The sequence below is a fragment of the Bos taurus genome, chromosome 17 (assembly GCF_002263795.3).
Source record: "Bos taurus isolate L1 Dominette 01449 registration number 42190680 breed Hereford chromosome 17, ARS-UCD2.0, whole genome shotgun sequence".
Lineage (NCBI taxonomy): Eukaryota > Metazoa > Chordata > Mammalia > Artiodactyla > Bovidae > Bos > Bos taurus.
Genome location: NC_037344.1, coordinates 51,847,710 through 51,874,432, shown reverse-complemented (window position 1 = coordinate 51,874,432; position 26,723 = coordinate 51,847,710). Strand labels below are relative to the sequence as shown.

Here is a 26,723-nt window from a genome sequence, read left to right as displayed (position 1 = left end):
GCTGATATTCCAGCAAAAATCTAAATCAAGCCTTATAATTATTGTGACTTTACCAGTTCTAGATAGTCTATAACATCTTTTATAGTTTATAAAATTTTATAAAATGAGTGTGTCATTTCTTCATATTCCTTCTTGTATTTTTCATGAGAAAACCATTGGACCATGGCTTACTGATTGTAAGGATTTTATTCCATAGCCATCCTGTATTTATTCTTTAATTCATTGTTAGATCAGTTATGAAACTATTATATATAGATGTGAGTATCAGTATGCCATTATTATTTTCATTTACTTTGTTAATTATGAACTATGGTTCATGTGAACTTTAGTTTTCTGTGGATGAATTAATCCCCCAGCACCATGGGAGTTTACAGGCAATGTAGTGGGAAATACTCCTACATACCCCTACATATAAGTCTAAGTGATTTATAAAAAAAAGCAACTCAGGGTCTTCCCTGGTGTTTCAAAGGCTTAGACTCCAAGCTGCCAATGCAGGGGGCCTAGGTTCGATCCCTGGGCAGGGAACTAGATCCTCCATGCCTCAACTAAAAGAACCCATGTGCTGCAACCAAGACCTGGCGCAGCCAAATAAGTATCTAAAAAATAACAACGCAGAGTGGATGTCATTCTATTAACACAAGGCAGTGAACATCATGAGTTCAGAGGTTTTATGTTACCCTGATGACTGTTACCTCTTATACAGTAGTTGTGAAATATCTACATAAATGTGCCATATGCATGAATATGTAAACACACAGAGATGAAATACACATGAAGGTGAGCATCTGTTGCTCCCCAAAATCAAAGCCGTGTTATCAGTTCAGACCTCGCTTATATTGGGGCCACATGTCTGGTGAAAGGTGGGTCCCTTGCCTTTGTTAGTCGCTCAGTCACGTCTGACTCTTTTCGACCCCATTGATGTGGTCTACCAGGCTCCCCTGTCCATGGAATTCTCCAGGCAAGAATACTGGAGTGGGTTGCCATTCCCTTCTCCAGGGGATCTTCCCCATCCAGGGATTGAACTCGGGTCTCCTGCATTCACAGGCAGATTCTTTACCATCTGAGCCAACAGGAAAGCCCTCCCTTGAGTTTAGTAAAAACCATTAACAGAGAATGGGAAGCCCAGAGCAGGGTTTGGATGGTTTGCATGTTAAATTTTGGATCGGATCCAAAATCTAACCCCCTACATGAGTGGCCTGGATTGTTCTAATGTGTTGAGTCTACCTGAGTCCTGGCTGAGGCTTTTCATTCTATGTAGGCTTGGGCTGGTGACAAAGCTGTATATCCTGAACCCCAAGGCTATGAGTGTTATAGAGCTGTATGGCATCCTGGATCCCACCACCCGAGACTGGACTGATGGGGTGCTGTCCAACATCTTCCGGGAGATCAACAAGCCCACGGATAAGAAGGAGCGGAAGTGAGTATCTGTGTAAGGAGGGAAGAGCCTGGGTGGATTTGTAGTGAATTAACCAAAACTTACAAGTAAACAGCTGATGTGTAGTATTGTAGTTTCATGCTTGGAGGCAGGTAGACTCAGGAGGCTCTGCTCGTGAAGCTCTAGGTACCACTTCAGCACTGTTTCTGTCTTATGTAATTTCTTCTCCTTGACTGTTGGTCCCCAGCTTACCACAGAGGAAGCTGAGGTCCAGGGAAGAGGAGGGAAGAGCTTGCCTCAAGGCCAGGGATGTGAGCTTGGGACATGATGGTTATTTTATTAGGTCAAATCTCTGGACCAAGTAGGGTGTTCTGTCTCACGTTCTGGTTAGAAAACCCTGGGAAAAGATGTTCAACATGAATGGGGAGGTTACACCAAGTTGTGTTAATGGGAAGCCTTTCAGGTGCCATGGCTCACTTTTTTCCGGTTGCCACAGGTATATTTTATTCGATGGTGATGTGGATGCTTTGTGGGTGGAGAACATGAATTCTGTGATGGATGACAACAAGCTGTTGACCCTGGCCAATGGCGAGCGCATTCGGCTTCAAGCACACTGTGCCCTGCTCTTCGAGGCAAGTAGTGATGAAGAATAATTTCAAATAGAAGCCTTTCTTTGAATTACAATTTAAAGTGCTTATTTTTAAAAATTTATTTTATTGAAGTATAGTTGATTTACAATGTTGTACTGATTTCTGCTGTATAGCAGAGTGGTTCAGTTATGCATTTATATGCATTCTTTTTCATATTATCTTGCATTATGGTCTGAATATAGTTCCCCACGCTACACAGTAGGACCTTGCTGCTTATCCATTCTGTATATAATAGTCTGCATCTGCTGACCCCGGCTCTCAGTCCTTCCCTCTCCCTACCCGATCCTCCTTGGCACCCAGAAGCCTATTCTCAGTCTGTTTCTGTTTCATAAATAAATTCACTTGTGTCATATTTTAGACTCCACGTATAACTGATATCATATGGTATTCATCTTTCTCTTTCTGACCTATTTCATTTAGTATGATAATCTTTAGGGCCATCCATGTTGCTGCAGATGGCATTATTTCATTCTTTTTATGGCTGAGTCGTATTCCATTGTATGTATGTACCACATCTTCTTTATCCATTCACCTGTTGATGGAAATTGGCATTGTAAATAGTGTTGCAGTGAACACTGGGGTGCATATATCTTTTTGAATTGTAGTTTTGTCCGGATATATTCCCAGGAGTGGGACTGCTATAGATAACACTGAGTTTGTTCATTTCTCCAGGTTGGGGATTTACAGTATGCCTCCCCTGCGACTGTGTCTCGATGCGGAATGGTTTATGTGGATCCTAAAAACTTGAAATATCAACCATACTGGAAAAAATGGGTTAATCAAATACCAAACAAGGTGAAAATTATTTCCAAAATGAACTGACAATCAGTATTGTTGGCTAATTGTATAAACATAACTCAGAGGGATGTTTGTTACTGAAGGCCATGGCCTGGACCTTGACCTGCCTGTGATCTTGAGCACTAAATGTTATCAGTAAGTTGGGTGACAGCATGGAAGACACCCTTATTAGTTTTCCAGAAAATTCATAGCAGGTGGGCTAGATAAGTGATTTTGATAGTCTAGACCAGGGGGTGACAAATTTTTTTCTGTGAAAGAAAGTAAATATTTTAGGCTTTGGGGGCCATGTGGTTTCTTTTGCAACGACTCAACCCCACCATTATGGTATGAAAGCAGCCACAGTACATGAATGGGCATTGCTATGTACCAATAAAACTTTATTTACAAAACAGGTGGCAGGCCAGATTTGGCTTATGGACTGTAGTTGGCAGCCCCTCATCCAGCCAAGTCCAGTGGTCGAGAGACTTGTCTCTAGGAGGTGTCTGGCTCCTCCTGTCTTACTCAGTTGGATGAAAACAATGTGTGAAGGACCCAGTTTGTCACAGAATTGAGACTCAGTGGTTTCAGCTGATCTCAAACACTGTGATATGTCATAAAGCTGCTCAGAAATGTGTACCTGTCTTTTTTTTTTTCCTCCAGTGGGTCTTCATTGCTGCTCATGGGCTTTCTCTAGTTGCAGTGAGTGAGGGCTACTCTCTAGTTGCAGTGCAAGGGCTTCTCGTTGTGGTGGCTTCTCTTGTGTGGAGCATGGGCTCTAGGGCGCATGGTTGTCACAGTTGCAACTCGTGGGCTCTCGAGCACAGACTCAGTAGTTGTAGTGCACAGGCTTAGTTGCCCTGAGGCATGTGGGATCTTAGTTCCCCAACCAGGGATTGAACCTGCATCCCCTGCACTGGCAGGCAGATTCTTAACCACTGGACCACCAGGGAAGTGCCATGTATTGTCTTAATGGTAGACTTCATTGAAAGATTCAGAGGCAAACGTGACAGTCATGTGAAGGCTGTGGCTAGATCACACCCAGGACAGCGTGACCATACAGGATGCAGCTCCAGAAGGACCACTGCTGCTGCTGCTGCTAAGTCGCTTCAGTTGTGTCCGACTCTGTGCGACCCCATAGACGGCAGCCCACCAGGCTCCCCCGTCCCTGGGATTCTCCAGGCAAGAACACTGGAGTGGGTTGCCATTTCCTTCTCCAATGCATTAAAGTGAAAAGTGAAAGTGAAGTCGCTCAGTTGTGTCCGACTCCCAGTGACCCCATGGACTGAAGCCTACCAGGCTCCTCTGTCCATGGGATTTTCCAGGCAAGAGTACTGGAGTGGGGTGCCATTGCCTTCTCCAAGAAGGACCACTAGGCCGATGGAAAATTGGAAGCTAGGACGCAATTACCCCAGAGAAGAGAGGAGCAAGGGGAACATGTTAGGACCATTTGAGGCACACTGTCATATGGGAGGGTCTTCCTAGGTGGTGCTAGTGGTAAAGAACCCACCTGCCAAGGCCAGAGACACAAAAGATCCCTGGGTCAGGGAGATCCTCTGGAGGAGGCCGTGGCGACCCACTCCAGTATTCTTGCCTGGAGAATCCCACGGACAGAGGAGCCTAGTGGGCTACAGACCATTAGGTCGCAAAGAGTCAGACACGACTGAAGAGACTTGGCATTCATGCATGTCATATGGGTGATGATGCCCATACAAGCTCTTGTGATCATCAATGCCTCTATATGGAGAGGGACCTTCCATTGCTTTATACTCTTTGTTCAATGGCTGTGGCTATGTCACTTAAATTCTTAGATAATCAGCTCTTTGCCTATCAGATGGGACCTTTTATAGCACCTCCCTCCCAGGTGGTGGGATAGATTCTATGGCAGGTTTTGTGATGAAACAGAAGCATATTATAAAGGATAAATTTTTCTACAAATATGTAGGTGAGTTATCAGAGTTTACTCACCTGCTCAATTTCTCATTCATGAGAAAATGTTTCTCATCCCCTCTTTTTACAAGCACAGCTTCCCATGAACTTCTGTTTGAATAAAGGAACCCTTGGGAGTTCCCCAGCAGTCCAGTGGTTAGGACCCAGCACTTTCCCTGCTGAGGGCCCAGGTAGGATCCTTGGTCAGTGAACTAAGATCCTGCAAGCAACATAGCACAGTCAAAATAATAATAATAATAATATAATCTGTGATAGAAGAAGCAGACTGAAAATTAAATAGAGGAACACTTGAGAATGCTTTGAAATTCTGCTTTTTTATAGATGGAGCAAGGTTATTTAGAGAGCCTGTTTGAGAAATACGTACCATACCTCATTGATGTGATAGTGGAAGGAATAGTGGATGGAAGACAAGGAGAAAAGCTGAAGACAATAGTTCCGCAGACAGACCTGAATATGGTAAGAAACTATCTTTGTTAGCAAAAATAAATTCTTCCTAAAGAGCTTTCAAAAGGGAAGCAAAGACATCAGATGGGTAAGATCTAACCTTGCCGGTTACTGACAAGGGAGACTCAATACTTCTTTTTGTGACCATGAGCAAGACAAGATACTGGGCTCCATCTGCCCAAACCAATATGGTGGGCCATATAATTCCCATCGTTCTGAGATCTGGGGTCCCAGGGTTTGTGACCAGAACTGACTCTTGTGGGGTTGTGTGGAATATATGGGCTGACCCAGGTATTTTCCTATGAACCAGGTAACCCAGTTAGCCAAGATGCTGGATTCGTTACTAGAGGGAGAAATCGAGGAGCCCGATCTTCTGGAGTGCTACTTCTTAGAGGCTCTGTACTGTTCTCTGGGCTCCTGCCTCCTTGAGGATGGAAGGGCTAAATTTGATGAATGTATTAAGCGCATTGCTTCTTTGCCTACTGCTGATACAGAAGGGATATGGGCCAGTCCTGGGGAACTGCCAGGTAGGAACCAAACGTAACTTGTTTTTTTTGCTCAGAATGCTTTTGGCTAGGTTTTTAGAGGACATGACCTTGCTTTTCCACATCTGTGCCTGTGTGGGTTTCCTAGATTGTTTGCTTCTGTAGAATAATGTGCAGAGCATCTAGTCGAACCCTCAGGAGAAGTTCAAATGCATAAACTTCAATAGCAGAGGTCTGGGTCTTAGTTGCAGCACATGGGACCTTGAGCTGAAATCTTGAAACTTAGTTGTGGCATGTGGGATCCAGTTCCCTGACCAGGGATTGAACCTGGGCCCCTTGCATTGGGAGTACAGAGCCTTAGCCACTGGACCAGTGGGGAAGTTCTAGTTCCTTTGGGTGGCCTTTGTTGATGAATCTAACCTTTCCCCACCTAGCTTAGGTGCTTGCTTCATTTACTCTGTTTAAGCTCTGTAAAATTTTCATATTGTGCTTGTCTTAATTTCTTCTCCTTTTAGATTCTCTGTTTTTTTTCCTCTAAAATTCCACAGCTAATTCATCTGCTATATTCCTGAGACTTTGCACAGCAGATAATCACATGTGGATCCATAGGTCGTTTGTAGGAAATCATTATATTAAGGTTTAAGTGTTTGCATGAAAAAATGTGCATCCTCAAAGAACCATATATGGTAAAAAGGCTGCATTCTCCAAGAACTATAGATAACACTAGGATCCTTCTTCATCTGTCTCTTAATGACACTTGAATATGATTGGCAGGGAGACCCAGGTTTTATTCTGTAATCATTACCTGGGCTGTTGTTTTTAAAGCTCAAAGTAAAATGATCATAGGTCTTTCTTCTAGAGAGTCATTGAGCAAATAAAAGATGTTTTAAAAGTCTGTGGTCCTTGCTGGGCATACACACCGAGGAAACCAGAATTGAAAGAGACACATGTACCCCAGTGTTCATTGCAGCACTGTTTACAATAGCTAGGACATGGAAGCAACCTAGATGTCCATCGGCAGATGAATGGAAAAGAAAGTTGTGGTATATATACACAGTGGAATATTACTCAGCCATTAAAAAGAATGCGTTTGGATCAGTTCTAATGAGGTGGATGAAACTGGGGCCTATTATACAGAGTGAAGTAAGTCAGAAAGAAAAGCACCAATACAGTATATTAATACATACATATGGAATTTAGAAAGATAGTAATGACAACCCTATACGCGAGACAGCAAAAGAGACCCAGATATAAAGAACAGACTTTTGGGACTCTGTGGGAGAAGGTGAGGGTGGGATGATTTGAGAAAATAGCATTGAAACATGTATATTACCATATGTGAAATAGATGACCAGTCCAAGTTCAATGCATGAAACAGGGCACTCAAAGCCAGTGCACTGGGACAACCCAGAGGGATGGGATGGGGAGGGAGGGGGGAGGTGGGTTCAGGATGGGGGACACATGTACATCTGTGGCTGATTCATGTCAGTGTATGGCCAAAAGCACCACAATGTTGTAAAGTAATTAGCCACCAGTTAAAATAAATTAATGAATTTAAAAAGTCTGTGGTCTTGGGACTTCCCTGGTGGGCCAATGCCTAAGATACCATGCTCCCAACGCAGGGGACCTGGATTCAATCCCTGGTCAGGGAACTAGATCCCATGTACCGCAACTCAGAGTTCGCATGCAGCAACTGAAGATTCTGCATGCTGCTACTAAGACCTGGAGAAGCCAAATAAATACATAAATATATATATATAAAGTCTGGGGTCTTTTGGGGGCTAGTTTTCTTGTACTTTTTCAGAACCCCGAGTCCCCTTTCTGGGGGGAGCTTCCCAGTTGTGCCCACCGTGCTGGCTACCTGCCCCTGCAACCCTCACCCCTCACAGAGACGATGCTGATCCCAGTCTGGTCTTTCTCCCTTAGTTTGCCCTCAGCTTGAGAACTTGAAGACAACCTGTAGGCAACCCACTTCCACATGCCTTCTGCATTCAAGTCCAGCCTCTGGGTCCCTTGACCTCTTCCTAGCCCATTGCACTCAATACTGCTCTGTCTATATCATAGTTACACCTTCCACCCACCACCCATCGTCAGCTTGTGACTCCTGCTGCATGTGTTCTCAGCTGGCCTCATGGGGACTATCCGCTGCCCTTCCCTGTCTTCCTACCACCTTCTGAACCTTCTAAATCCTTTTCTGCTGCCGTGTTGCTTCAGTCTCTCTTGCCTAAGTTTCCTGGCCCTCTTGCCTAGTCTGAGATAACCCAAGCATGCCTTCTCTGCCTCCCCAGGGTTTGAACGGTACTGAGAAAATCACTCTGAAGACTGAAAGTGAAAGTGTTAGTTGCTCAGTTGTGTCTGACTCTTTGTGACCCTATAGACTGTAGCCAGGCTCCTCTGTCCATGGGGTTCTCCAGGCAAGAATCCTGGAGTGGTTTGCCATTCTCTTCTCCAAGGGTTCTTCTCAACCCAGGGATCAAACTCCTGGCACCTCCATAAATTCAGTCTTGAACTCCCTCTCCTATCCCCATGGGGTAATTCATTTCCCTTTTCTCCAAATCTCCACTGGGCCCTCGCCCCCATCTCTGCACATGACCTTCCTCCTTCCTTGAACAGGAAAAACCCACACTGTCAGATAGGAATTTTTCCAGCCCCCATCTTCTCCTGCCTCCTTTCTCAGGGACGGGGAGACCCTCCTCTTGGCCAAGCTGAACCTGCCCTGAGCTTTGAGATCTGCCGCCTCCCACCTCCTCAGGCTCCTGTCTTCACCGGTTTTCTCCTCTGTCTTTTATATTTTCCATCTGTCCATCTCTACCAACCCCATCCCACTGGCTCTTTGACATGTTCTAGTAAAGCCTTCCTAATCCTAGCCCCTTCTAGAGATGTCTCTCTGCCTCTTCCCTTTTAAATTATTTGGCTGCACTGGGTCTTAATTGTAGCAGGATCTTTAGTTACGGTGTGTAGGATCTAGTTCCCCAACCAGGGATTGAACCCAGACCCCCTGCATTGGGAGCTCAGATTCTCAGCCACTGGACCACCAGGGAAGTCCCTGCCTCTTCCCTTTTAAAGCCACATGTCCTGAAAGACTGTCCTTGAGCTACTTTCTCCTTCATCCCACTACTTCTCACCCGTCCGCCTCCCCCCTCCCTTCTGCACATCTCCACCCAAACCGCTCCCAGCCAGCGCCTGCTACTTTCTCCTTCATCCCACCACTTCTCACCCGTCCACCTCCCACCTCCCTTCTGCACATCTCCACCCAAACCGCTCCCAGCTGGCGCCTGCAGTGCCTCCTTGTTGCCGGATCTGAGAGCCTCTTCTGGTCTTTGCCTCCCTGACCTTGCCCCAGTATCAGGCACGGTGCTACTTTCTGCCTTCTTAAAAATTCTTCTTCCATCCTGCTCCATTCTGGCCATGCCTGCGCAGTTTCCTTTGTTGAGTCCCCTACCTTGGCCCCTCCCTCATATCAGGATTTGGTCCTAGACCTTCTTTTCACTCTTTGTGTCCTCACTGAGCCCTTTTCACCCTGCTCACAGCTCTGATTCCCAGGCTCTCCTTTCTAAGCCTTCTGGTTTCCCTAGTTTGGTTATATTTAAATCTATCTTTCCTTTCTTTCTTTCTTCTTTTTTCCATCCATCCATATTTATCTCTCTCTATTTACCTATCCCATTGACACAGGAGTCTGGCAGGTCCATGGGGTCACAAAGAGTTGGAATGACTAACGGTTTGGGCTTCTCTGGTGGCTCAGACTGTAAAGAATCCATCTGCAATGCCGGAGATGTGGGTTCAATCCCTGGGTCAGGAAGGTCCCCTGGAGAACAGTATGGCTACAGACTCCAGAATTTTTGCCAGAAATTTTGTCCTCCATGGACAGAGGAGCCTGGTAGGCTACAGTCCATAGGGTTGCAAAGAATCAGACACGACTGAGTGACTAACACTTTCACTTTTCACCTATCCATCCATCCTTCCATCCATTTGTATCTGTGTATCTATGTCTATTTATATTTATTCATCCATCCATCTTTGTCCATCTCCATCCATCTGTCTGTAGCTGTCAGTTTCTCCAATTAAGTTGCTATCCAGGGAACAAATAGCATTAGTTCGTTCCAAGCATGAGCCAGAGCTGATTCTGTATTTTCATGTCCACAATCAAAACAAAACTGACCACTTTTTATTACAGGTCAGCTTCCAACCTTGTATGACTTTCACTTTGATTCCACACAGAAGAAATGGATACCGTGGAATCAATTAGTTCCAGAGTATGTTCATTCCCGCGAGAGGAAATTTGTTGACATCCTGGGTATGTGAGAAACGAAGCCTCGGTTTAAGCATATGTGGTTCTCATTCTGTGTGGAAGGGTGGAAAATCCCGTGGTCCCAGTGGAACTCTAAGTCCCACCCGAGTGCTGGTTGGGAGAAACTGAACATGAGCCATGGGTTTTGCCAAGAGGGTGGCACTTTGGATTCCTTTTATGTGCCTCTGGACATCTGAAGATGTCTATACCCCTCAGCTCTTTTGCCTGGCAGGTGGATCCTCCCTGCCAGGGAGGGTGGCAGGGCTTGAGGTGGGTAGGATGCTCCTCTGCTTCTGCTCACCTTGCACAGGCTCCCTTCTGCCCCGTAGAGCTGTCTGGGCATGGGGAGGGACGCAGGAAGAAGGGAAAGAGGAATGACTAAGGCAGCATTTTGTAAGAGATGCTGCCTTGAGAAGTAGTGTACTATGGATATTGTGTATTGAGCTGTATTTAACATGCACACCTCTGGCTATTTGGATACCATGGAGGCTCAAGATATTCCATGAAATGAATATCTGATTTTGGTTGGTATAGAGTTCTTATAGAATGAAGCATACATGTTTTCTCAGGAACCAATCAGAATTTAAAACTGTCAGTGTAGGAGTAGCCAGATTTGACTTGAAGGTTTGATACTCTCTTCAGAGGAAGCTGAAAAAAGTCAAAGTCTGTCGCTAAGTCGTGTCCTACTCTTTGAGACCCCATGGACTGTAGCTCCCATGCTGTTCTGTCCATGGGATTTCCCAGGCCCGAATACTCGAGTGGGCTGCCATTGCCTCCTCCAGGGGATCTTCCTGACCCAGGGATCGAAGCTGCGTCTCCTGGTTGGCAGGTGGATTCATTACAACTGAGCCACCTAGGAAGCCCTCAGAGGAAGTTGTTGGTCAGGAAACAAGTCTTGATAAGTGACTTATGCAGCAGAGAACCTGGGAGTTTTCAATATCCTGAGTATAAGTCAGAATTGGATATTGAAACAGTTGGGTTTTCTACACTCGTATGTGATGATGACACAGCTGTAGAAATGTATCAAACTCCTCAAAATATACACTTAATATTGGAATGAATTTCATGGTCTGTGAATTATACCTCCATAAAGCTATTAGAAACAATCATTAGGGGTAGTGAGCGTCTCCATTTATATGTTTTCAAGGTCACCCCTTGGGTTTTTGCTGATGCTTCTTATGGGATTTGTGGGATCCTGGGAAACTCCAGGCTGCCCAGTGTGCACCTTATTGGTGTTTCTGTGATGCTCTAATACTTCATACATTCTCTAGTTCATACAGTGGATACAACCCGTACTACCTGGACACTGGAGCAAATGGTAAAGATTAGGCAACCTGTTCTTTTGGTTGGTGAATCTGGTACCTCCAAGACAGCCACTACCCACAACTTCCTGAAAAACCTGAATGAAGAGACTAATGTAAGTCATTATCTGTATCTATGGACAAATAGCAAATTACCCCAACACAAAGCAGTTCATACAACAAATACTATCTCACAGTTTCTGCAGATCTGGAACCTGGGGGTGGCTTAGCTGGTTGTTCTAGCCCAGGCTCTTTCATGAGATGGCAAGTTTGACTAGGGCTGAGGTCATCTGAAGGCTTGACTATGGCTGGGGGAATCCTCTTTTGAGATGTTCGGTATCAATTCCCCACCATGTGAGCCTCTCCAAGCACCCTGTTATAGTCCTTTATTTCTTCCTGAAGATTATTTATTCATTTATTTATTTTATGGCTGCACTGGTTTTTTGTTGCTGCACGCAAGCTTTCTCTACTTGTGGCAAGCAGGGGCTGCTTTCTAGTTCAGGTACATGGGCTCCCTCATTGCAGTGGCTCCTCTTGTTGTGGAACACAGGTTTTAGAATGTGCGGGCTCAGTAGTTGCAGTGCATGGGCTTAGTTGCTCCACAGCATGTGGGATCTTAGTTCCCCAACCAGGGATAGAACCTGTGTCCTTTGCATTGGCACGCAGATTTTTTTTTTCTATTTTTTTTAATTAATATTTTTTTAATTAATTTTTTTTTTTACTTTACAATATTGTATTGGTTTTGCCCTACATCTACATGCATCTGCCGCGGGTGTACACGTGTTCCCCATCCTGAACCCCGCTCCCGCCTGCCTCCCCATACCATCCCTCTGGGTCATCCCAGTGCACCATCCCCAAGCTTCCTGTATCCTGCATTGAACCTGGACTGGCGATTCATTTCTTATATGATATTATACATGTTTTAATGCCATTCTCCCAAATCATCCCCCCCTCCCTCTCCCACAGAGTCCAAAAGACTGTTCTATACATCTGTGTCTCTTTTGCTGTCTCGCATACAGGGTTGTCGTTACCATCTTTCTAAATTCCATATATATATATATATATATATATATATATATATATATAGTGTATATACATATATATACTAATGCATATATATATGCATTAGTATACTGTATTGGTGTTTTTCTTTCTGGCTTACTTCACTCTGTATAACCGGCTCCAGTTTCATCCACCTCATTAGAACTGATTCAAATTTATTCTTTTTAATGGCTGAGTAATACTCCATTGTGTATATGTAATATGGCTTTCTTATCCATTCATGTGCTGATGGACATCTAGGTTGCTTCCATGTCCTGGCTATTATAAACAGTGCTGCAATGAACATTGGGGTACATGTGTCTCTTTCAATTCTGGTTTCCTTGGTGTGTATGCCCAGCATTGGGATTGCTATGTCGTATGGCAGTTCTATTTCCAGTTTTCTAAGGAATCTCCATACTGTTCTCCATAGTGGCTGTACTAGTTTACATTCTCACCAACTGTAAGAGGGTTCCCTTTTCTCTACATCTTCTCCAGCATTTATTGCTTGTAGACTTTTGGATCGCAGCCATTCTGACTGGAGTGAAATGGTACCTCATTGTGGTTTTGATTTGCATTTCTCTGATAATGAGTGATGTTGAGCATCGTTTCATGTGTTTGTTAGCCATCTGCATGTCTTCTTTGGAGAAATGTCTATTTAGTTCTTTGGCCCATTTTTTGATTGGGTCATTTATTTTTCTGGAATTGAGCTGCAGAAGTTGCTTGTATATTTTTGAGATTAGTTGTTTGTCAGTTGCTTCATGTCCTATTATTTTCTCCCATTCTGAAGGCTGTCTTTTAACCTTGCTTATAGTTTCTTTTGTTGTGCAGAAGCTTTTAATTTTAATTAGATCCCATTTGTTTATTTTTGCTTTTATTTCCAATGTTTTGGGAGGTGGGTCATAGAGGATCCTGCTGTGATGTATGTCTGAGAGTGTTTTGCCTATGTTCTCCTCTAAGAGTTTTATAGTTTCTGGTCTTATGTTTAGATCTTTAATCCATTTTGAGTTTATTTTTGTGTATGGCATTAGAAAGTGTTCTAGTTTCATTCTTTTACAAGTGGTTGACCAGTTTTCCTAGCACCACTTGTTAAAGAGATTGTCTTTTCTCCTTGTATATTCTTGCCTCCTTTGTCAAAGATAAGGTGTCCATAGGTGCGTGGGTTTATCTCTGGGCTTTCTATTTTGTTCCGTTGATCTATATTTCTTTGTGCCAGTACCATACTGTTTTGATGACTGTGGCTTTGTAGTAGAGCCTGAAGTCAGGCAGGTTGATTCCTCCAGTTCCATTCTTCTTTCTCAAGATTGCTTTGGCTATTCGAGGTTTTTTTGTATTTCCATACAAATTGTGAAATTATTTGTTCTAGCTCTGTGAAAAATACCGTTGTTAGCTTGATAGGGATTGCATTGAATCTGTAGATTGCTTTGGGTAGTATACTCATTTTCACTATATTGATTCTTCCAATCCATGAACATGGTATATTTCTCCATCTATTAGTGTCCTCTTTGATCAGGGTTTTATAGTTTTATATATATAGGTCTTTAGTTTCTTTAGGTAGATATATTCCTAAGTATTTTATTCTTTTCATTGCAATGGTGAATGGAATTGTTTCCTTAATTTCTCTTTCTATTTTCTCATTATTAGTGTATAGGAATGCAAAGGATTTCTATGTGTTGATTTTATATCCTTGGCAGGCAGATTCTTAACCACTGCACCTGCTGTTGTTCTCTTGACCTGGCATCTGACTTCCCTCAGAGTGAATGTCCAAGGTAGAAAAGCAGACACGACAATGCTTTGTATGATTCAGGAAACCGCACACCATCACTTTTGCTGCATTTTGTGGATCACAGAGGCACTACTGTGGCCCCCTCTGATGCAACATAGGAGGGGGCTACACAGGGTGTGGGTACCTGGAGGTGAGGATGATTGGGGGTCATCTTGAAGGCTGGCAGTTACATTCCTCATCACCATTTTGTGGTTTTTCATTTCCTTCCTCCAGTCATATGCCAGATGTGGGAGGGTTTGGGTACTCCGGTGCAAACGACAATGAACAAAGCTATTAAGGTCCACCCTCATTAAGAGGGGACCCTGACATGAGAATGAATCATGCATGGAACGTGATTGTGCAGAACATGCCAGGTGCACCAAGATGTTAGGAAGGAGGGTCCCTGCGTTTCTCCTTTCTGTGCACTCTGAGTGGTCCTACATGGCCCACCTGCTCACCATTGCAGTTCTCCTGGTTTTAAACAATTTTTATTTAACTTTTTAAAATTTGCAGCATGTGGGATCTTTAGTTGTGGCATGTCAGATCTAGTTCCCTGACCAGGGATCCAACTTGGGCCCCCTGCATTGGGAGCTCAGAGTCTTAGCCAGTGGACAATCAGGGAGTGCTAGTACTAAGTCATGTCTGACTCTTTGCGACCCTATGGACTGTAGCCCACCAGGCTCCTCTGTCCATGAGATTCTCCAGGCAAGAATAGTGGAGTGGGTTGCCATTTCCTCCTCCAGAAGATCTTCCCGACCCTGGGATCAAACCCGCATCTCTTACTATTGGCAGGTGGGTTCTTTACCACTAGTGCCACCTGGGAGGCCCCATTCCCTACTTAATGTTTTATTACCAAGTAAAGACTCTTATCTCCTCCAAGAAGCTGCCTGTGATTTTCGGGATGTCCAGCTGTCACATACTTGTCCCCAGTGCACGCACTTATCCAGTTCCTTGTTAACGTTGTCCATCTTTGAGGTTCTTGATTCTGATTCTGGCCTTCTGGAACCTCCAACCAGAGAAAAGCTTCCCACTGCTCTCCTCTCTGACTCTTCCTTACACCTGTGCTACATGTGGCAGAGGGACTCCAGGGAATCCTGTGGCCTTCCGGGGTAGGGAGTGGTCAGCCTGGGTTTGTGATGGGCACATAATGGTTGAGGGCAGGATTGGGCCTTGCTGCCCCCAAATGGATGGTCAAGCTCACTCATGTACTGGCGTGCGCAAGCATGGCTATTTAGCTTTAAGAATGCCATTGTGGAGGGCACTTGAGGAGTGTTTACAGCCAGAGGGGCCTACAAGTTTATGGAGTTGGGTAAAGAAAACTTGACTTCAGTAGCCCCACCCCCGCCAGCCTCTGTGCTCCTCTCCACCGAGACTCAGCAGCTGGTGCTCATAGATCCAACAAGGCACAGTTCAGTGGTTAGAACTCCATGCTTTCACTGCGGAGGTTCAATTCTTGGTCAGGGAACTAAAATCTGGCAAGCCTCAAGGTGAGACAAAAAAAGAAAGACACATCCAAACACGTTCACAGTACAGACATGCATGTTTATTCCCCCATGTTCAGGTCAGCTGCACCTGCATTTGTGGGCACCCAGGAGAAGGGTGTTATCTAAGGCAGTGGTTCTTTTTTATTTATTTATATTTTTGGTTGCACTGGGTCTTTGTTGCTGCGTGCGTGCTTTCTCTAGTTGCGGCAAGCAGGGGCTACTCTCTAGTTGTGATACACAGGCTTCTCATTGTGGTGGCTTCTCTTGTTGCAGAGAAGAGGCTGTTGTAGACTCTTTGTTGTAGGCTATAGGTACGTGTGCTTAATTGCTCTGAGGCATGTAGGACCTTAGTTCCCTGACCAGGGATCGAACTCATGTTCCCTGTGTTGGCAAGTGGATTCTTACTCACTGGACCCTCAGGGAAGTCCCACAGGGTTTCTTAAAGTGTGGTCCCTGGACCTGCAGCATAAGCATCACCTGAAAACTTGCTTAAACTGGGACCTACTGAATCGGAAACTCTCAGGATGGGAACCCATTGGGCTGAGAGGAAGATCCCTCCAGGTGGTTCTAATGCATAATTAAGTATGGGAGCCACTGATCAATGATCTGTCATTAATTGCTCCAAGAAGGGGTGAGGGAGAAACCCCAAGTACACGTGCATGAAAATGTCCACCCCACAGAGGGACCAGGGGCCCTCCCTTACCCTTTTCTCAGCAGTTCCTTCCAAGGACTAATCAGTGGTTGTTTGTGTTCTTTAAAAAAAAATTTTTTTTATTGAAATATAGTTAATTTACAATGTTGTGTTAATTACTGCTATACAGCAAAATGACTCAGTTTTATATACACATATATAGTTTATATGTGTTTATATACATACACATATATACACGTATAGTTTCTTTATATAGGCTTCTCTGGTGGCTCAGACGGTAAAGAACCTGCCAGCAATACAGGAGACTCGGGTTCGATCCCTGGGTCAGAAAGATCCCCTGGAGAAGGGAATGGCAACCCACTCCAGTATTCTTGCCTGGAGAATTCCATGGGCAGAGGAGCCTGGTGGGCTACAGTCCATGGCATTGCAAAGAGTGGGACATGACTGAATGATTAACAGACAAACACATATATATATATGTGCACTTTCTTTTTCATACTCTTTTCCACTGTGGTTTAATCGCAGGATATTGAATATAGTTCCCTGTGCTGTGTAGTAGGACTTTGTTCTTTATGCATTCAGTATATACCAGTTTGCATGTTTGTGCTCTCTTTGACTTATTTATTTAGATGTAGCAGGCGTGATAGTAACTTATATTTGAATATTGCTTTGTCATTTTGAAAATACTTTGATATATTTCATCTCACATGATAAAAATCACTCTGTGAAGTAGTGCAAATAAATATCATTAAAATAATATTTCAGATGAGAAGAAGGAGGCTCTGAAAGCTTAAGCAATGGTTCTGAGGTCGCCTGGTTAGAACTGTGTAGGCCCAGTACCCCCCCACCCCGACCAATCCACATTGCTCCCCAGTCCACACTGTTCACCTGGCAACTAGTTATTGCCTCTTACAACCTTTCATAAGGAAAGAGGAATTCTTGCTTTAGCGTTAAAATATACAATGAACTTCAGGCTTGTATTGGGTTGCAAAAAAATTAGTTCAGATACCAGTGAATCTGTAAAATAGATGGTAGCTTACAATCAAATATTTCATGAAGGTACCATGAAAAAAGACCGTGTTTTGGAATTATCTCTTTCTGTTTCAGATTGTGTTAATGGTCAGTTTCTCCTCCCGCACCACGTCCATGGATATCCAAAGAAATTTAGAAGCCAATGTGGAAAAACGAACCAAAGACACTTATGGCCCACCCATGGGAAAACGCCTCCTGGTGTTCATGGATGACATGAACATGCCGAAGGTTGGTGAGGCCGAGTGGGTGGGGTGGGGGGGCAGTGGCGGGACTATGTAACGGGTTTGAGTGAACGTGAAAGCATCTGTCTTTTAGTCTTCACAGTGTCTGTAGGGCCAGGTTATGGAGAATCAGCTTAGGGGACCATGTGACTGGAGGGACTCTTTCCTTAGATGCGTTCCTTAGTTTCTCCAAGGATTAAAGCAGGTAGCAGGCAGCTTCTGAACTATATTCAGTGTATATAGTTCCATGTATGAGTAAGTGGTTCCAGATGAGCTATACTTTAGATAATAATACTGTTCTCACTCCTGTACACCTGGGGAGCCAGGTGGTACAGTGGTAAAGAGTCTGCCTGCCAGTGTAGTAGATGCAGGAGACGTGGGTTCAATCCCTGGGTCAGGAAGATCCCCTGGACTAGGAAGTGGCAACCCACTCTGGCATTCTTGCCTGGGGAATCCCGTGGAGAGAGGACCCTTACAGGTTACAGCCCATGGGGTCATAAAAGAGTCAGACATGACTGAGTGACATACATGGGAAGTGTAAGGGCAGGCACTTCCTAAGAATTCCTCTAGATTTACCAAAATCTAGATTTTACCAAAATTGCCTAGAGCAAGGGAATGTTCACAGGCACCAGGAGTTTGTTTCTGGGACTAGAGCCTAAGAGGTGCAAAGTTTTCTTAGTACTGGGATTGAAATTTATTATCATGTCTGCAGAACCATTCCCCCCACCAAAAATGTATCTTCTAGATGGACTGTTTACAAAGCCAGGATCCATGCGTCTGTCCGTGGATGCATGCAGGCATCCATCTATCCATGCATCCATCCATCTCTCCATCCATCCATGCATCTATCCATCTATCCATACATCCATCCATGCATTTATTCACCCATGTTTATACCCATACACACACCCATCTATCTATGCATCTATCGATCTATGCATCCAACCATCCATCCATACACTTGTTTATCCATCCATCCATCCAATTGACATATCTATTGAGCATCTCCTATGGGGACTGGTGCTGTGAAGTGATGAACAAAATATATGTAGTTCCTGCCTTCAGGGAGTTTACAATCTAGAGAGGGACACAGATTTAAAAAAAAAAAAAACAAACTACAAATGAATATACAGAACTGCAAACTTTGAGAAGCCCAGTGAAACTCAAACCAGAGCACTCTGAGAGGGTGAAAGGAGATGGGATTTAGCTGAAATGAAAGTGTAAGTCGATCAGTCGTGTCCGACTCTTTGTGACTCCAGGGACTATACAGTCCATAGAGTTCTCTAGGCCAGAATACTGGAGTGAGTAGCCTTTCCCTTCTCCAGGGGATTTAGTTGAGATGGTCAGCAAAGGTGTTGCTGGGTTCTGCTTTACAATATCACTGTTCTTCCTTTTCTGTAAAACAATTGAGGTGGATGAATATGGCACACAGCAGCCAATTGCCCTGCTGAAACTGCTCTTGGAAAAAGGCTTCTTGTATGACCGGGGGAAGGAGCTGAACTGTAAAAGCATCCGTGACCTCGGCTTTATTGCTGCGATGGGGAAAGCTGGAGGAGGCCGCAACGAAGTCGATCCAAGATTTACTTCGCTCTTCAGTGTCTTCAACATTCCCTTTCCTTCCGAGGAGTCTTTGCACTTAATTTATTCCTCTATCCTCAAAGGCCACACCTCGGTAACTTTTTTTTTTAAACATATACACGAATCTATTCTTTTTCTTTTTCCTTTTATTTTAAAAAAATTTTCTTGACTCATGTATTTTTGACCATGCTGGGTTTTCATCACTGCATGCAGGCTTTCTCTAGTTGCAGTGAGTAGGGTCTTCTATTGTTGAGGAGCATGGGCCCTAGGGTGCATGGGCTTCATCAGCTGCTATGAGGTGTGTGGGATATTCCTGGACCAGAGATCGAACCTATATTCCTTCATTGGCAGGCAGATTCTTTACCATTGGACCACCAGGGAAGTCCTATTCTTTTTTTTCACCTTCAAACTTTTTTTTTTAATTTTATTTTATTTTTAAACTTTACATAATTGTATTAGTTTTGCCAAATATCAAAATGAATCCATCACAGGTATACATGTGCTCCCCATCCTGAACCCTCCTCCCTCCTCCCTCCCCATACCATCCCTCTAGGTCATCCCAGTGCACTAGCCCCAAGCATCCAGTATCGTGCATTGAACCTGGACTGGCATCTCGTTTCATACATGATATTTTACATGTTTCAATGCCATTCTCCCAAATCTTCCCACCCTATCCCTCTCCCACAGAGTCCATAAGACTGTTCCATACATCACCTTCAAACTTTTAACTTTTAGTTTGTATTGGGTTATAGCTGATTAACAATGTTGTGGCAGTTTCAGATGAACAGGAAGGGACTCAGCCATACATATACAGGTATCCCTTCTTCCCCAAACCCTCCTCCCATCCAGGCTGCCATATAACATGGAGTAGAGTTCCATGTGCTATACAACAGGTCCTTGTTGGTTATCCATTTTGAATATAGCAATGTGTACATGACCTAGGGAAGTCCTATTCTTTTTCAAATTCTTCTCCCATTTAGGCTGTGGGTAACTTGACTTAATTAGAAGTCTAAACCGGAGGGCCTGGTTGGTAGAAACTTGGTAATGATGTATGCATTTGGCACAGCAAGCACAAAGCCTAGAGCCCATGGTGCTTTTAGAGGCCCATGAACAGGTTTTAATTTCTCTCAAAATCAGAAGAAAGGAATCAGTCTAATCCAGCCTAGATTATATTCATCTTTATACCAAGTTAATCATAAAATATACAAGCTAATATATTTAATTATAATTAAGTAATAAAAGAATATATAAATGTATATATAAGTAATATATTTTTATGGAGGAAGGGGCCCATGAAGGCATCAGTGCCTAGGGTCCACGGAAATCATGGTGTGGCCCTGAGTTACATAGGCCACCTTGAGTGACAGCAATGAAGCAACTACAGGATGTGGGCTCTGGAGTCAGTACCCATTCTGCTCCTTGGGCAAGTCCCTGGAGCTCTCTCCTATGCCCATCCTCATCCAGAATAGGGAGGTAATGCTGGTACCGGCCTCCCTGATGTTTTGGAAGAATGAAGGGAGAAAGTGCATGTAATGTGTGTGGCAGAGTGCACACACCGATCCTCATTAGATACTAGTTACTGCTGTTATGTCACCATGATTTACATGACCTCTACAGATGGGCTTCCCCGGTGGCTCAGACCCTAAAGAATCAGCCTGCAATCCAGGAGACTCTGGGTCAGGAAGATCCCCTGGAGAAGGGAATGGCAACTCATTCCAGTATTCTTGCCTGGAGAATCCCATGGACAGAGCCTGGTGGGCTACATTCCATGGGGTCACAAAGAGTCAGACATGACTGAGCGACTAACATTTTCACACTTTACAAATGGAACCCCTTCATTTAAATAATGACCTCTGATCCTGGCATCGCTCTTCTAAAGCAGGCTTGCTCACTCAAAGTCTTGAGGGACCAGGCAAGAAAGATGAAGGTGTGGGAAGGCCAGATGTGATCAGGGAGCACCTGGCATGTTCATGCCCTACCACAAGCCATTCACTTCCAAAACTGTGAGGTCTGTGCAAGTCACATCAGTCTCAGATGGAGGGTTGGTTTGGGGCTTTGGTTTCATATCATGTTGACTTGTCAGTTAATGTGAAAATCTGGGGAAACAAAAGCAGATCAGATAATTAGTTTCTCTGGTCCTTCCTTTTTTTTTCTTACCTCCTCACAAAAAAATTGATGATGGGTTTTCCCTGGTGGTTGGTCCAGTGGTTAAGAATCTGCTGTGCAGGGGACACCGGTTCAATCCCTAGTCTGGGAGGATCCCATATGCTGTGGAGCAGCTAAGCCTGTCAGCCTCAAGTGCTGGGCCTGCGTGCCGGGAGCCTGTGCTCAGCACTGGGGGCGGGGGGTGTGTGTGAGGGGAGCTACTGCAGTGGGAAGCCTGAGCACCGCAGCTCAGTCGCCCCCACTTGCCAAAACTAGGAAAAGCCCCAGTGCAGCAACAAAGACCTAGCACAGCCAATAAGTAAGATAATAAATAAAATATGTTTTAAAAATTATAGAAAAATTCATGCAATGTAAGACTAGCTATTAAAACCATTTTAAAATACACAGTTCAGTGACACTTAGTACTTTCATAATGTTGTACAACTATCACCACTGTCTAGTTCCAGAATATTTTTATCACCCCCAAAACAGTTATTCCATTCTGTCCTTCAGCCCCTGGCAACCACTAATCTGGACTCTGTCTCTATGGATTGTCCTATTCTGGACACTTCCTATCAGTGGAATCATACAATATGTGGTCTTCTGTGTTTGGCTTCTTTCACTCAGCATGATGTCTTCAAGGTTCATCTACATTGTATTCTATGTCAGTGTTTTGCTCCTCTTCCTGGCCAAATCATACTCCATGATAATGGATGGACCACATTTTGCTTACCCCGTTCATCCATTGAGAGACACTTGGTGTGGGGGGGCGGGTCTTTTCATTCTGTAGGTGTTTCATGAGAGCATCGTGGCTGTGAGTGACAAGCTGACATCCTGCACGTTGACTCTTTACAAAAACATTGTTCAGGATCTGCCGCCCACCCCGTCCAAGTTCCATTACATCTTTAACCTTCGAGATCTCTCACGGGTTTATAACGGTCTTGTCCTCACTAACCCCGAACGGTGAGTTTTGTCTTATCTTACTAAAAGATGCCTCATTGGTATGATAGCTTCTCCTATTCTTTTAAGACAGAGGAGCTATCAGGAAATGCGATGTGAATCCATGTGTCAATTAATCACCCAGTGTCTTTTTGTTTATGTTAAACAAAGAACAGAGTCAAATGCTTGGTTAAGACTTGATGCCTCTTGAGCCCTTGAGTTGAAGGCTGGGGAAGCCAAGAGAGGCAGGTGTGAGGCCAAGTGGACAGGTGTGTTCAACCCAGAGGTGGGGATGTTATGCCGACCTTTGTTCTCAGTTCTAAAGGTGGAGTTTGCCCAGTGGAGTCTTTCATTCATACAACTGAATTGTTTCCAGTTGCCAACTGGTTATATTTTATGTGTCTTTGGGAGAAGTTAACCACAGAAGACAGAGGGATTTAAGTCTTGGTGTAGAAATTTACTCATGAAAACTAGATGAATTTGTGTATTTACATTAATGTATATTTCATCTATGTAGATTTTCAGGGATGTCCCAATTTTATGGATTTACATTATGAATCCACAAAATATTGAAAAATGAATCAGGAACTTTCCACATGCCCACAGTGACTCTCAGTGCCCTTGAAAGGTTCAGAATGGCAGTTCAGGAGGGGGCCGGTCTGGGTATTTATGGGTGGAGTGAGGCCTCTTTGCCAGAAACCAGAGAAAGACCCAGAATTGGGGTCAGGTGGAGCTGGTTCTTAGAAAAAGGAGCTGCCAGTGGCTCTGCAGCTGATGTTAAATTAATAAATTCCAGTGAGGAGGAGTCCCATTAAGTTCTCATGTCTTTTACATCACTTGTAGATAATGTTCTTTTTTTTTTTCTCTGCAGCAGGAGGAGCTATAAATGACAACATTATAGTCTTTACATTTAAATTGTTAGTGTCCATTAAGTTTCAGGCTTCCCTGATAGCTTAGATGGTAAAGAATCCACCTGCAATGCAGGAGACTCCAGTTCAATCCCTGGGTTGGGAAGATCCCCTGGAGAAGGGATAGGTCACCCACTCCAGTATTCTTGGGCTTCTCTTGTGGCTCAGCTGGTAAAGAATCTGCCTGCAATGCGGGAGACCTGGGTTTGGTCCCTGGGTTGGGAAGATCCCCTGGAGAAGGGAAAGGCTACCCACTCCAGTTTTCTAGCCTGAAGAATTTCATGGACTTTATAGTCTGTGGGGTTGCAAAGAGTCGGACACTGAGTGACTTTCACTTCACTTCACGTCATTAAGTTTCAATTAATATGGAACTGGGTTGAGGGGGGAGACTATAGATATGTCCTTTTCTGCACCCTGTATAGTCATCTGAAAATAGTAGCATCCAGCCTGCTCTTCTCTAGATAACTTTGTGGCTAATTTTGCCCCTTCCATCCTGTAGATTCCAGACGGTGACCCAGATGGTGAGAGTCTGGAGGAATGAGTGTCTGAGAGTCTTCCATGACCGGTTGATCAATGAAACAGACAAGGAGCTGGTCAGTACATTGAAAATGTACCAGCAAATGCAAAAGACAAACAAACAAAAACCACCCAGAACTCAAAACAAACAAACAAAAAGCAAAACTCTAACTACAAAATTTGTCTCTGGGTGAAATGAAAAAGTACAAAACAAAAACACAACATTTTTTTAATGTATTTTTTTATATGGGACTTTACAGAAAAATAGAGACTAACAATGGAAGTCAATAGATAAAGGAGGGTGAATTGTTAAGTACTTAGCAGCAAAGGGGAAAAAAATCAAATGCAAATGACTTCAGATAATCCTAGCCTATGCTCTTTTTCTGATAAGTCTTAGCACATGCGTGGTGGGAGTTTGGGTCCTGAAGTGATCTTGTGTTGTAAGGTCCAGGAGCACATAAGAATCTTGGTCACGGCACATTTTAACGATGATGTGGAGGTGGTGATGAGGGACCCCATCCTGTTTGGAGACTTCCGGACAGCTCTGCATGAAGAGGAAGCACGCATTTATGAAGATATTCAGGATTATGAGGCAGCCAAGGCTTTGTTCCAGGTGCGGACGGGGCTCACCTCTCCCAGGATTATATTACATGGGTGCCCAGGAGGTGGAGCTGGGGAGAACGACGTGCCTGTCTGTAACTTGGGAATGTGGGCTTGTGTCTGACCCAGTGGTGTCCACGTCCTGTGGTGCATGTCAATGACCTGATGAATTTATTCATTCAGACCCCTGGGACCCATCTTCATACGTTTCCCTTCATCAAACCCATGGAGGGTGCCAGGGTTCTGGTGCACACCCAACTTTGGGAACCCCTCATCTGATTCCCTAATGTTCATTTTCATCTTAATTCATAAGGCAAGCCTTGTGGTCATCTTTGGCTTACTGCTGGCTGATCACAGACCAGCAGATCGAAATCTTTTTAAATTTTATTTAATTTAGTCAGTTTATTTTGGCCATGCCGTGCAGCATGAGGGTTCTTAGTTCCCTGACCAGGGATCGAACTCATGACCCCTGCATTGGAAGCTCAGCGTCTTACCCACTGGATGCCTGGGATGTCCCGCAGATTGAAATCTTGTTTGTGAAAGTTAGTCTTGTGAACCCAAATGATTTACTCATTTCAACCACTATTGACATTCAAAACAGTCTCTCCTCCATTTTTAATCTCTCCTGCACAGAAGAGAGAGTCTGTCTCTTAAAAGTCAGTGGTCCTTAAAAAAATTTTATTTTTGGTCTAAAATTCAGGAAATCCTTGAAGAGTATAATGAAAGCAACACCAAAATGAACTTGGTTCTCTTTGACGATGCTCTGGAGCATCTGACCCGTGTGCACCGCATCATTCGAATGGACCGAGGCCACGCCCTGCTGGTTGGGGTTGGGGGCTCTGGGAAGCAGTCTCTGGCCAGGTTGGCTGCCTTCACAGCTGGCTACGAGGTGAGCCAAACTCCCTGCTAGAAAATGGCTTTGCTATGCCAATTTCTGCAGTTAGTAGTTCCTGCAAAAATTCGAACAATGTATTACAGATCATAACATGATGCTTTTTCAGAATATCAAATGGTTTTTTCTGGGAGGGGGGAATCGATATTATTTTAACTGAATATTTGAAGCATCTAACTATTGTATTGTTTTTGGAATGTAGAATATGTCAAATCAAGTTCGAGAGTCAAACATGAGCAAGTCCTGTGATGCATAATGTGTGATGTGTACTCGTGTAGAGGGGATCTTAGCCAAAACCTCCATGGACCCAGTGTTCATGGTCATTGATGTGCTGTTGTTTCAATACAACCACCATCCAAAGTTCTGAGCCATTCTTAGAATCTTCAAAAAACAATTAAACAGAAACAACAAAAAAATATTTTTATTGAGATACAGTATCTAAATCGTACAATTCATCCACTTAAGGTATACAATTCAATAATTTTTTATGTTCAGAAGGTTGTGAAACCATCACATTCAATTTCAGAACATTTTCTTCATCCAAAGAAGAAATCCCAAGCTCCGTATCTTCCTGTTCTTCCAGCCCCTCAGCCTTAAGACATCATTAATCTTTCTTTCTCTCTTGACTTTCCTATTCTGGGCTTTTCATACAATAGGATCTCAAAGCCTGTGGTCTTTTGTGACGCCTTCTTGCACTTAGCATAATGTTTCCAAACGTCGTCCCCGTGTAAGTGTTTCATTCCTTATGTGGCTGAATCACGTTCCATTGTATGGTAGACCACGTTTCAGTTATCCATTCATTCATTGACAGTCATTTGGATTACTTCCATCTTTTGACTACTATGAATTATGCTGGTATAAACATTCATGTACAGGATTCTGCAGGGACATATATTTTCATTTGTCTTGGGTGGATGCTAGGAGTGGAGTTGCTGGGTCGTAGGGTAATTCTCTGTTGATCCATCTGAGAAACTGCCAGATTGTTTGCCCAAGGGGCTGCACCATTTGACATCCCTCCAGCACTGTGTGAGTGGGGCCCCGTGTCTCTACACCACCCTGAGACTCTTACAGATAGTCCTGCAGTGCCCACACGTAACTTGCCAGCCTGGTCCATCACTGTGAGACGTGCATCCTGCAGTGAGACTCAGTTTTGAAGAAGCGTCAACTCCACTGCTCACCCTCCCCACACACCCTCCTTAGTTCTTTGGTATCTGATTCTGTTCGTAACTTGGGTCTTGCGTTATCCTCGATGCCTCTGTTTTTGCCTATTGTTTTGCTCTGTTTTTATGATCATTTTTTTTTTTTGAAATTGGGAAGTTAGAGGATTCAAGGGTATATGTTTTTAAAAGGTTTTTGACCCATGACACTAGAGTTCACATTAGAAAGGCGAATTCGTGGTGGAGTGTGCCTCCTTGAAGTGGGAGTAAAAAGGGCCAAGGGACTTGCCTGGTGGTCCGGTGTTTAGGACTTGGATCCTTTACTGCAGGGGCACGGATGTGATCCCTGGTAGAAAACTGAGATCCCACTTGCCTCGAAGCAGGGCCAAAAAACTGGGGGGCCTGGGGATGGAGGACCAGGGGAGAAGTAAAGGACTTTTAATTTTATCCATAGCTTTGTTAAAAATAGGTTTGAAGAAAATATATGAGTTTTGGGTTTTTAGCAAATGTTAAATATGGGTGGTGGGTG

At 44.0% G+C, this 26,723-nt stretch overlaps 1 protein-coding gene across 1 annotated transcript in view; it reads left to right on the top strand.

Moving 5' to 3' along the window:
- Window positions 1–26,723, top strand: part of DNAH10 (dynein axonemal heavy chain 10) — a 158,671-nt gene that overhangs the window by 78,294 nt on the left and 53,654 nt on the right. Inside the window, exons 39-51 of the mRNA XM_024977691.2 lie at window positions 1,259–1,417; window positions 1,872–2,007; window positions 2,698–2,820; window positions 5,071–5,205; window positions 5,504–5,720; window positions 9,853–9,972; window positions 11,238–11,383; window positions 17,314–17,466; window positions 18,871–19,131; window positions 21,973–22,145; window positions 23,529–23,622; window positions 23,991–24,158; window positions 24,846–25,034. Coding sequence (XP_024833459.1) covers window positions 1,259–1,417; window positions 1,872–2,007; window positions 2,698–2,820; window positions 5,071–5,205; window positions 5,504–5,720; window positions 9,853–9,972; window positions 11,238–11,383; window positions 17,314–17,466; window positions 18,871–19,131; window positions 21,973–22,145; window positions 23,529–23,622; window positions 23,991–24,158; window positions 24,846–25,034 — 2,074 coding nt within the window. The remainder of the gene's footprint in view (window positions 1–1,258; window positions 1,418–1,871; window positions 2,008–2,697; window positions 2,821–5,070; window positions 5,206–5,503; window positions 5,721–9,852; window positions 9,973–11,237; window positions 11,384–17,313; window positions 17,467–18,870; window positions 19,132–21,972; window positions 22,146–23,528; window positions 23,623–23,990; window positions 24,159–24,845; window positions 25,035–26,723) is intronic.